The sequence below is a fragment of the Panthera leo genome, chromosome D3, assembly GCF_018350215.1.
Source record: "Panthera leo isolate Ple1 chromosome D3, P.leo_Ple1_pat1.1, whole genome shotgun sequence".
Lineage (NCBI taxonomy): Eukaryota > Metazoa > Chordata > Mammalia > Carnivora > Felidae > Panthera > Panthera leo.
The window spans coordinates 91,786,423-91,798,485 of NC_056690.1; the positions used below are offsets into that span (position 1 = coordinate 91,786,423).

A 12,063-nucleotide genomic window follows, 5' to 3' on the forward strand; every position below is an offset into this window, starting at 1 on the left:
AACTTCTGAAAGAAAACACAGAAAATCCTAGTGACTTTGGGTTTGGCAAAGTTTCCTTGAAATGACACAACAGGCATGGAACAATTGATAATGTGAACTTCAAGAAAAGCAAAAACTTATGCAATTCAAAAGACACTGTAACGGAAATGAAAAGGCAAGCCACGTGCTAGGAGAAAATACTACAAAACATATACCTGAAAGAGAGATTGTATCCGGAATACGCAAATAACTCTTTATCTCAGTGGTGTGACAAACAACCCAATTAAAAATGGGCAAAAATTTGAACAGACACTACATCAAGGACCATACATGGATAGCAAATGAGCAGATTGAAAAGAATACTCAGTACCATTAGTTATTAGAGAAAGGCAAATAAAAGCCACAGTGAGATGCCATTGCACATCCACTAGAAAGACTGAAATCCAGAAGGCTGACCACACCAAGTGTTGGTGAGTGATCGTGCGTCGCTGGTGGAGGCGTCAGATGATATAACTGCTTTGGGAAGCAGTTTAGAGGCTTGAAAAAAGTTGAAGAAACAGCTACCATATGACTGCCATCCTGCTCCTAGGTATTTACCCAAGAAAAATGAAAACATAGGCCTGTGGCCAGACTCAATGCAAATGTTCACAACAGTTTTGTTGCACAAGGTGAGGAGAGTGGAACATGGGCACAAATCTGAGAGGGAGCACCTCCTTGAGTGTCCCGCACAAGGTGCCTCGTTTTATCACCTCGTCTGGCTCCTGTTTATCATTGTCAAAACCTGAAAACAACCCAAGCGCCCATCAGTGGAAACTGGATTGAGAAACTGTGGTATATCCATAAAATGAGATACTATTCAGTGCCCTCTTCGGCAGCATGTATAGTAAAATTGGAATAAAAAAAAAATTGGAATGATTCAGAGAAAATTAGCATGGCCCCTGTGCAAGCAGGACACTCAAATTTGTGAAGCATTCCATATTTTTATAAAACGAGTAAGAACTGAAAATATAATGTACAGCCTGGTGACTGTAGTTAATAGGTAACAATGTATTGTATATTTGAAATTTGCTAAGAGAGTAGATCTTAAAAGTTCTCACTACAAGGAAAAAATTGTAACTCTGTGTGGTGATGGATGTTAACTAGACTTACCAGAATCATTTTGCAGTATATACAATTACATATAATTATATTATACACCTGAAATGAATATGTTATATGTAAATTATATCAATAAAAAAAGGAAATAAATACTACTTAGCAATAAAAAGGAATGAACTATTGATTCCTACAATACACGGGTAAATCTTAAAATAATTATTGTGAGTGAAAGAAGTTAGGTAAAAAGAATACATATCGTATGATTCCATTTATATAAAATTATAGAAAATGTGATCCAACTACAGTGACAAAAAGAACGGTAGTTGCCTGGGAATTGGGGATCAGGGAGGGGATGAGCGCATGGGGAAACAAGGAAGTGTTTGGGTGGTAGGATATGTTCACATCTTGATTGTACTGATGACTTCACATTTGTATACATGTGTCAGGTTTTATCACACTTTACTCTTTAATTTGTGCAGCTCATTGTATGTTAATTATATTTCAGCAAAGCTATTAAAAATAAAATGAGGCATAATAAGAATTTAAGACATGAGCCCTTTTTGGATCCTGACTGGGAAAATAAGAAACCTTAGAAATAATTGGGAGTCTTTGAATCTGGACTGGATAGTAAATATATTAGGAGAGTATTGGTACTTTTCCTACGTATAGTAATGATATTGTTGCTCTGCAAGAAAATGCATGAATTCTTTTTTTTTAAATTTTTTTTACATTTATTTATTTTTGATAGAGAGAGACAGAGCACAAGTGGGGGAGGGGCAGAGAGAGAAGGAGACACAGAATCGGAAGCAGGCTCCAGGCTCCTAGCTGTCAGCACAGAAACTGACACAGGGCTCGAACTCACAAACCGTGAGATCATGACCTGAGCCGAAGTCGGACACTTAACTGACTGAGCCACCCAGGCACCCCAGAAATGCATGAATTCTTAAGAGAGTCATGCTGGCACAGTTAGGGGTAAAGTGATCTGCAGATTATTTCAAATAGCTTGGCAAAAACAAAATAACAGGAAACAAAAACCACACACCAGAAAAACGAAAGACAATAGAAAAATAAATAGATAAAGCAAGTATGGCAAAAATATTAAGACTGTTGAATCTTAAGTGTTCAGTATATGGGAGTTCATTATACTATTTTCGAGCTGTTTTGCTTGTTTGATAATTTTGTCATTAAAAAGTTGGAAAAGCTTACCAAGTAGATTAGAAAAATAACCAAATTAGAAAAGATGAAACATAATTGAATTATCAAGCTCAATGGATAGGTTTAACTGACATAGCAGAAGATAAAATTGGTCAATTGCAAAGAAATATTAAAAACTCATCCAAGGTGGAGGACAGAGAAAAAGAGAGAATAGGAAGGGAAAGTTAAGAAAAATGGAGAATAAAATGAGAAGGCCTATCATAAGTCTGGCTGGAACTCCAAGAGAAAGAGAGAGAATGGAGCTAGGGCCATCTTTGTAGAAATAATCCCTGAGAATTCCTAGTGACTCCCTGAATGTATAAATGAAAAGAGTTCACACTTAGGCACACCTTAACGAACACGCAAGGCATCAATGGCTGAGAGAAGGTCATAAAAGTTTCCAGTGGTGGGGAGGGGGAGGGGAATGCCGTGCAAAAGAAAGAAGACTGATAACTGACTCTCCATCAATTACAACAGAAGCTAAGCTAAAAGTGGAATATTTTCAGTGGATTGAAAGAAAAGAATTGTTCAACCTAGAATTACTTAACCAGAAAGAGTATCTTCAAAGAATGATGACAAAATAAAGACATTGTCAGGTAGACAAAAAATGTAAGAGTGCTTGTTGCTAAGCCGTGTTCACTAAGTGAAATTGTGAAGTGTGTCTATGATACCAACAGAGATAGGAGATGAAGTCTGGAGGTGTAAGGAGGAATGTAGAGGACAAAAAAGTTGGAATATATGTAAGTAATTTACACAAATGAGACAAATAAAACAATAATATCTTCTGCATTTTAGAGTAGAATTGAAACACCAAAAAACAATAGTATATGAATTAGGAGAAGACTAAAGGTGTTGATTAACATTCTACTTTCATAAGTATCATCTTGAAGTTTCTAAAGTTACCCTTAACAGAATAGAGAATATAATTTTCAAACTAGCAAAAGGGAAAAAGCAGAATGAGAAAAAAAAAATGTCAGTCCAGAAAAGGCAAGAAAGTAGAGGGAAGTAAACTTAGTTGACATGGAACAAATTGAAAGCAAAAAATAAATATTTTTCATCCAGTGTTAAAAAAAAAACAAAACAAAAAACTCAACACCAGAAGGCAAGTGCAAAAATAGTCATAGCAGTGTGTTCACAAAAACAACAGAAAAACAACTTGACATAACCCAAAAGTCTGTCAACAATGGATTGAATGAATAAACTGTGGCATAGTCTTACAATGAAATGCTGTCCATCAGTGAAAATAAATGAACTCCAGCTGTATGTATCAGCACCGATTAATCTCACAAACCCAATATGAACAAAGATACAAGCCACAGAAGAACTTGGAAAAACTTTGAAAGTTGAAAAGCTGGACCAACTGACCAATAGATTAATTTAAAGCCATCTAAAAAGACGGTACAATCATCAAGGCAAGGGGATGGTTATCAGTGTCAGGGGAGCAGATACCTGTAGGAAGAGGGCAGCCTCAGGGAGGAGCACCTAGGAGTCTTCCAGGCTGTTGGTCCTATTCTCCAGCTGTGCCTTGTGTGGTGGTTCTGGGGAGCATAGGTTTTATGTCCCCCTTTTTGTGTCTCTATAGGTATCAATTTAGAAATGAGATGGAATAAAAGAGCAGCCTTCCATGGAACCCTCTGAGACATCTAGGAATATGAGTCTAGGAAGCTAACCTACATACAACCTACCAAGACTGACTCATGAAGAAATAGAAAATTTGAACAGACCAATGAGTAAGGAGATTGAATCTAATAAAAAAAAAGTCTCCCACCAGAGGTGGGGTGCCTGGATGGCTCAGTCAGTTGAGTGACTCTTGATTTTGGCTGAGGTCATGATCTCATGGTTATGGGATTGAACCCTGCGTCTGGCTCCATGCTGGGTGTGGAATCTGCTTGGGATTCTCTCTCTCTCCCTCTGCCTCTCTCCTGCTTGCTCTCTCAAAAAATCTCCCACCGAAGAAAAGCCCAGTAACAGATGGTTTCACCAGTGAATTCTACCAAACATTAAAGAATAACACCAATCTTTCTCAAACTCTTCCAAAAAACCAGAGAGGGAATACTCTCAAACTTATTTTAGAAGGCCAGGGGACCCTGATACCAAAGCCAGGTAAGGATACTACAAGAAATCAAAACGAAACAAAACAAAACTATAGGCCAATATCCCTGATGAATATAAATGCAAAAATTTTCAATGAAATACCAGCAAACTTAATTCAGCACATTAAAAGAATTATACACCATGATAAAATGTAATTTATCCTTGGAAAGCAATGCAAATTAATGTGATACATCACTTTAATAGGATAAAAGATTCATGTTCATGTCAATAGACACAGAAAAAGAACTTGACAAAATTCGACATCCTTTCCTAATAAAAGCTCTCAACAAATTGGGTATGGAAAGAATGTACCTTAGCACAATAAAGGTCGTATATGACAGACCCACAGCTACCCTCATACTCAAGGGTGAAATGTTCAAAGCTTTCCCTCTAAGATCAGGAATAGGACAAGGGTGTCCGCTCTCAGCAGTCGTACTCAACATTGTGCTGAAAGTCCTAGCCAGAGCAATTAGGCAAGAAAAAGAAATAAAAGACATCCAAATCACAATAAGTCAAATCGCCTTGGTTTACAGATATGTTGTGTATGCATACGGATGGTAAGGAAAGAAACAATCGTAGGAAACTACATAGGGATACGGTGATAGGGATACAGCTGTTTTCTTATGGGTAAGTAACAATCTTATAACTAATCATGCCTATTTCTTGGGCTAAGACACCTGCAGTTCAACTCCTAGTCTCCTTTTATAAGTACATTGGACTTTATTAGTTTAGGCACTTACTCCCTTTGGTTTCCTCCTTTCTTCCTTCATCCCAATTTCCTCATTTGTATTTTCCTGTGCTTCACGTCTTCTTTGGAACAAAATATTTGGAACAAAACATTTATACACATCGTCATCATCCAAATTGACTTACAAATTCTTATGATCTGCTTCCAGTCTATCTTCCCAGCCTTATACCTATGCTAGCCCTGATACACACGTTAATACTGTCCTACTTTGTCTAACCTTAGGCGTATTTCTGCTTTGATGCAACTGTGTACATGGGACGAACCAGTGAGATTTGGTTTGCACCTTGGGCTTGCTGACAGGCTAGGTTCTCTTGATCCAATGACTTAACCCTTCTGAACCTCAGTATCATCTGTAAAATGGTATTTGCAGGATTGTGAAAAACACTGAAACGTTAAAAACAGCGGATCGAACGTTATTCAGTACCATTTCCACTCATTGGCCAGCTGATGTTGCTTAGATAACTTGTCTGTGCTTGTTTCTTTTCAAATAGGATCCTCTGCTTAGTTTTCTTTGGCTCCTTGTGCCGTCATGTCACCTCACTCTTTGTTGTCCCCTTAGTGTCGGAATTCTGTGGAAGCTGGTATGAGCAACAACAGAAATAAAAGACCAACACCTTTGAAAGTGTACATTTTAATGCGTTAACACCCGACGACAGGAACATCGGTGACGTCTGGGGCGGTCTTCGCCGGTCCAGCCGCCTGGGTTCGAAGTTCGGCCGTGAAGCGTGTGCCGCGGGCGGGTGTCAGAGGCCTTCCCGCGAGACCCCGCAGGACGACGTGCCGGGTGTTCCCTGCCTTAAGTGACACACGTAAACGGACACGGACACGTCCGGGGCACCTGGCACGTCAAGGACCCTGGTCTTTTTCCTTCTTGTGTGTCGCCTCCACCGGGAAAGCGCTTTCTCAACACCTGTGCCAGTCCAAAGGCCACCTTTCCGATTTTCCCGACGGCCGTCCCAGCTGCGGGCTTCGGCCTGACACACTGCCATGCCCGCCCCCTCAGGCCAGACGTGGGGACGGCGGGTGACCGAGGGTGACCACAGCCCGCTCCCCTCGGACCAGGACCGAGGAGGACCACGGTCGCCCACCCCCCCCCCCCCCCTCAGGCCACTGGCCCGGGGAGTGACCGCGGCCCTCCCGTTCCCCCCAGGCCGGCCACTGGGACCCAGGGTGACGGAGGACGTCCACATGCCGCTCCCCTCCGACCAGGGCCGAGGGCGACCGATGGCGACCGAGAGTGACCGCGGCCCGCCCTGCCAGGCCATAGGGGCCCAAGGTGACCGAGGGTGACCGCGGCCCTCCCGCTCCCCCCAGGCCGGCCGTCGGAGGCGGCGGCCGCCAGGCGACCGCGGCCCCGCCAGGCCCGAACGGCGGAACGCGCATGCGCACGGCGCCTCTCCCCGCCCCCACCGCGCACCCGCGCCCAACGCCCCTAACGCGGCCCGCCGGGCCATGGAACCCGCCGAAGTCGGCTCGGTGCTAGCTCTCCCGTTCGCTCCCTCGGGCGCCTTCCCCCCGTGAGGCCCGCGGGCGCCCAGACAGGGCTCGGCGGCCGCCCGCCCTCCCGGGCCGCTCCGCCCGCCTCCGTCGCTCGGCCGGGCGCGCGCCGCGTCCCCGCGGCCGGTCCCCGCGCGTGCGCGCTCCGCCGAGTGTATGTGTGTGAGTGTGTGTGCGGCCGAGGGGTGGTCCGCCGCCGCCGCCGCCGACGATGCCGCGGGGCCGCCCCCCGAAGCCCAAGGAGAGCAAGGCGCGCGGCGACACCGGTAAGCGGCCTCGTCCGGGCCGGCCGCGCTGTGCCGCTCCGCGCGAATATAGTCCCCGGATGCGGCGCGGAGGGCGCCGGGAGCGGCCGGGGCCGGGGGCGGCGGGGCCGGGGGCGGCGAGCGGGGCCGGGGCCCGCCGCCGCCGCCGCGCCCGCCGCCGCACCCGCCGCCGCCGCCGCCCGAGTGCGGGCCGCAGGGCGCGGGCGGAATGATACCGGCGCGGCGCGGCGGGCCCCTCCGCCGGGCTGGGCCTACTTTCCTGGGCCGGGCGGGCGGCGGCGGCGGGGGCCGGGGGCGAGGTGCGCGCCGCCGCCGCCGCCGCCCTCCTCCCTCCCCCTCCCCCTCCCCCTCCTCCCCCGGCCGCCCTCCTCCCCCGCCGTCCTCCGCCCGCGGGGATCCGGCCTCCCCGGCCCGCCCGCCGCCCAGCCCGGCCCGGCGTTCCCGGGCGGCGGGCGGCCTTCCTGAGGGAGGCGCCCTCCCCGGGCGGGTCGCGGGGACGCCGGGCCCCGCCGCCATCTCCGAGGCCGCGCGTAGCGTGGGCGGGCGGCAGGGCCCGCCCTACCCGCGGGCCTGAGGGAGCGGCGCCCCGGCCGGCCTGGCCGCCCCGGAGCGTCGAGGGCTTGCTCGCTGCGCGGCCCCGGCGGGGAGGCCCTGGGGAGGCCCTCGGGCGCGCGGCCCCCGGGGGGGTGGGGGTGGGGGTGGGGGTGGGGAGGGTCGGACCTGGGGGACGGCCGGGTAGACCGGCCCCGGGGCCTGGAGGCCGGGGGACCGGGAGGGGACCAGCGGGGCCCGGGGGACTGGGGGATCCGGGGGTGGGGTGGGGACCAGAGCCGGGGCGGTCGTAGAGGGGGCTGCGTGGGCGCCGGATCCGGCTGTGCGGACTTGGAACGCGCTCCCGGGGCTGGTACCTGTCGCTGGCTGGTCCCCGAGCCCGGTGGCCCAGGCTTACCCTTCCCCGGAGGAGGAGTAAACGGGGACTCACTCAAGGGCTGGTGCCAGGCGGCGCGCACACGCACTGGCTTTCAGAACGGAGAAAGGTCAGTTCTGGAAACTGCAGGTGGATAGTGTTTAACTGTGCCCTTCGTCGCATTTAGGGAGAGAGGTCGAGACCAGCCAGCGGTGTAGACTTACTGACGGGACGTACCGACCAGACGCTCTTACTGGTCTCATCACCGATCAAGTTAACAGACGGGTGAATGAAGGAGACGTTAGGACAGGAGCGCGTGTGAATTTGAGCACGAATCCGCACGCCTCGGACAGCTCTTAGGGAGCTTAGTGGGCCGCTGGCGGGGGAACCGTGCAGGTTTGCAGATTTGTAGTTGGGCAGTAACTGCTCAGAATCTTGATTAGTGGCTCTTGGCTTCCGCAAGGAGTTCTCAAAGACCTCACTGCTTTGGCTTTGGCCTCATTTCGTCTAGTGTTTGTACTTTTGTTAATGTGCCCGCTGCCAAAAATAATAGAAGGTGCAGTGCCTCTCAGGTGCTCTAAAGAAGGCTTAGGATGGAGAATGTAAAATTGGCCTTGACGGAGGGCTGGGAACCTAATCCCCCCCCATCTTTCCCATCTTCCTGAATGGCATCACCGGTCACTTGGGTTTTCAAGCCCCGAACTTAAGAATAATACTCCTTCTCTTATTCCTGAAGACGGTTCATAATGAAGTCTTGTGGCCTCTTCCTCAAAAATGTGTTTGCAGTGAGCCCCACCTCTTCTATCGCCAGTGTCCTTGGCTCCCCAGCCCCCTTGTCTCCAGGTGGACTTGAGTCCCAAGTAGTCTGGCCCCAGCCTAGGCCCATCACCTGTCCGTGGAGGGGCTCTTTAAAGGTACATCAAAGGGCCACACCCTGATTAAAACTCCTCAAAGGATTTCTCTTGAAGTAAAATCTACATTCCTGCAGGATCCTAATTGATCTGGCCTTTGTCTAGGGCTCCTTTCCCTCTTTCCTTGCTGGAGCATTCAATTCTTCGTGTTCCTCGCAGATATTCTGAGAATCCGCCTCCTCTGACTCCTCCCTTAGGTCTCAGGGCGTCAGCTTCCTAAAAAAGGCCTTCCTCAAACCTGCCTGCAAATAACTTCACTTTGCGCCAGTCTTTTTCTACCACAGTGGTTCTCAAAGTGTGGTTTGTGGACCCCTGGAGTTCCCGGAGGCACTTTCAGGGGTCTGCAAGGTAAATCTTTTCACAGCGATACTGTTTGGTTTCTCCACTTGGTTAACATTTGCCCTAATGGTACAAAAACGATTAGGAGTAAAATTGCTGACGCCTTTGCATGAATCAAGACAGTGGTGTATTTCACTCAAAACAGCATACTCAATCTAGCAAAGTAAAATAATTTGCAGGAAAATGAAACACAACACATTGATGGCAACAGAGAGAATGCAGAAGCAGATAGGAGGATCCGCTTGTTGTGTCAGACATTAAAACGATTTCTAAAAGTGAAAACTCTTTTCACTGTTTTTTTTTTTTTTTGAGAATATACTTTTCATAAAAATATGTATTTGCATTAACATACGCCAGATGTTTGCTTTTAATTGAAGAGCTATTTTAAACAGTGCTCAGTTTGAGTAGGGCGAATAATGATGTAGTCTATATAAACTTAAGGTCTTCAGAGGCCTCAGTAATATTTAAGAACGTGAGAAGATCCCCAGATCAAAATGTTTGAGGACTGTTGCTCTGTCACTCACTCTGTTAACGGTACCTCTCATTGCCTGAAATTACCTTGTTTTCTGTGTTACCGTTATGAATTTTATTCCCAAGAAAATGTGGAAGATCGGTGGGGATTTTTACAGGCGGGGAAAGGCAGCTCAGAGAGGTGAAGGGATTTGGAAGGTTTCCCCGCCTAGTCAGCACAGTTGAGATTTGAACCTACGTTTGACCAGACGGTGCGTCGTATTGTTCCACCTTGATAAACCTAAAGCCCTACACATGGGTTAGTTTATTTAAAGCGTTTTAAAGCACTGCCTGTCGCCGTGTAGGGGCTGGGTTGCAAAGTTCGACAGCAGAGAGGTCATCTCTGCCCTGGCCCCTCAGGACCCTGCGTCCTGCGACGGTGGGGACTCTGCTTCGGGTGGCAGGTAACGGACGCTGGAAGTGCGGGGTTCCCGGAGAGGATGCTGTCAGTATGGAAACCTCAAGAGGCGGTGGGGGTAGGCCCGCTGACAGACCTTTCTGGAAGTAATTGGCTCAGGACGAGTGCAGTGGTCCACCCTTCTCCGCAGTTTCCATTTCCATCTGTTCGGGCCCGTGGGCCGAAGCACGTGATCCTCTTTGTGGCCTGTCCTCAGGAGGTCACGGTGGCCCCATGCCGTGTCCCCCTGCCTCACAGGCCTGAGGTCACTCACCTCCCTTCATCTGGTCACGCGGGGACTGTATCATCTGTCCTCGCCAGAAGGGCGGGTGCAGCACAGTAAGAGAGAGGGCGACCCCAAGCACACGGCTTCTGTAGAATGTCGTCACAGGTGTCTACTCGGTTATTAGTTCTTGGTGATCTCGTACTGTGCGCAGTGTGTGCTCAACTTTGTGGTAGGTGTGTAAGCGTAGGAAAAGACCCGATGTGCAGGGTTCCATGCCCTCTGTGGTTTCTGGCACCCGCCGGGGATCTTGCAGGACACCAGCTGCCGGGGAGGGGGACCCCGTGGTGAGTAAGCCTGGGCTCCCAGCTGAGGGGCGTGTTTGTCGAGCCCTTGCTTGGCGCCTGGCACTCTCCTGGGCGAGTAAAGCTGGGTGAGACAGGAGTGCTTCCTCCACACGCTGTAGTTTTACTAAGCAGTAGTGACCTTGATGGAAGCCACGTTTTGGGACCTTGTCTGGCCTCCGTTTGTTTTTTCCAGTGCGCCGGTACGCGCTTTTTCTCCCGGGCTGTACCTCTGGTCGGCCTCCTGCTCACTTTCTGTTTTCTGTCGGAGGAATATTTGTAACGCTTCATTTCCAGAGCTGAGAGCTGAGACGGAGCTTGAGCCAAATGGATCCACAAGTCCTCTGTTGCTCAGATGATCACTTCAGGCCACTCCAGATTTTATTACGCGCGTTCAGGAAGCTGCTGTCCCCTCCAAGGGCACCGGGCTAGTGGGAAGGGCTCAGCAGTAGGATTTTGTGTGCGAGACGGCAGGAGGCCCCGTGCCCTCAGATTTAGAGGTGAATCCTCTGCTTCAGCGGGTGGAACTAGGTACTCCTGGCGGTAACAGTTAAGGGGAGACAGATTCTGCTTCGAAGAAGAACTTTCTGACAATATCAGGTGTCCAAGGATGAAAATATATATATTTTTAATTTATTTTGAGACAGAGAGAGACAGAGCATGAGCAGGGGAGGGGCAGAGAGAGAGGGAGACACAGAATCGGAAGCAGGCTCCGGGCTCTGAGCTGTCAGCACAGATCCTGACATGGGGCTCGAACTCACGGACTGTGAGATCATGACCTGAGCTGAAGTCGGATGCCCAACCGACTGTGCCACCCAGGCGCCCCGAAAAGATTTTTTGATAAAGGAGTACCCTTCACTCTCTGTAGTTGAACTTTTTAGGTAGGCAGAAACTTGGAGTTTTTAGTATTTTGAGGAAAGTGTATTAGGCAACACAAAATTTAAAGATTTTACTATCCTGGAAACAAGTAGTGAGTTAACATGAGTTCAAAATCTTGGTCTTTTCACAATAAAGGAAAAATATTTCATTATAAGGATGAATTTAAAAAAAAATCTTGGTCTCTGACACAAATACAGCCTGGGAAAACTGTACTACACCATAATTCTTCATTAGATAAAATCAATTCAGTGCTTTTTAAAATAATCGTTATCATATATCAAGGTCTTTATATTTTCTCTGTATACAAAGACTGTGTCTCTGCGCCCAACTGTTTTTCAAACTACTTTTAGTGTTAGAACTTTCTTCCGTGAAATAATACAGCAAGGTCTCAAGGGGTGGTTTTCATCCTTGGCGAAACGTTGATGAAATTACCTGAGGAGATTTAAAAAATCCCGATGACCGGGCCTTGAGTCCAGTTACTTCCAAACCGGTGAGGTGGAACCCGGGTGATTCTGCTGTGTGGCCAAGGCTGAAAACCATTGATCTGTGGCAGGGCTGTGCAGGTTGAAAGGCGTGAGACTGAGGGTTTCCGAGATGGCCCTCTAGGGTGCCATCCCCCCAAATTCCTCTCAGCAGAGCGGGAAAACTGTTGCTTTAGTGGATTCGAATACTTTACC

The 12,063-nt window shown here is 48.7% G+C and overlaps 1 protein-coding gene and 1 non-coding gene across 3 annotated transcripts in view; both read left to right on the forward strand.

Moving 5' to 3' along the window:
* Positions 1–858: 858 nt before the first annotated feature.
* On the forward strand, positions 859–962 carry LOC122204349. Its single transcript, XR_006195633.1, has one exon. It is a non-coding gene; the product is annotated as a U6 spliceosomal RNA (small nuclear RNA).
* A 5,792-nt stretch (positions 963–6,754) lies between these two features.
* The window catches only part of ZNF236 (zinc finger protein 236), a 106,599-nt gene continuing 101,290 nt past the window's right edge, over positions 6,755–12,063 (forward strand). The window contains exon 1 of one of the 2 annotated variants that reach the window (XM_042911193.1): positions 6,755–6,876. In XM_042911193.1, the coding sequence (XP_042767127.1) occupies positions 6,822–6,876 (55 nt within the window). In that variant the 5' untranslated portion in view covers positions 6,755–6,821. Of the gene's footprint in view, positions 6,877–7,715; positions 7,914–12,063 lie in introns of those variants that run through there. The other variant, XM_042911194.1, reaches the window with a different exon arrangement.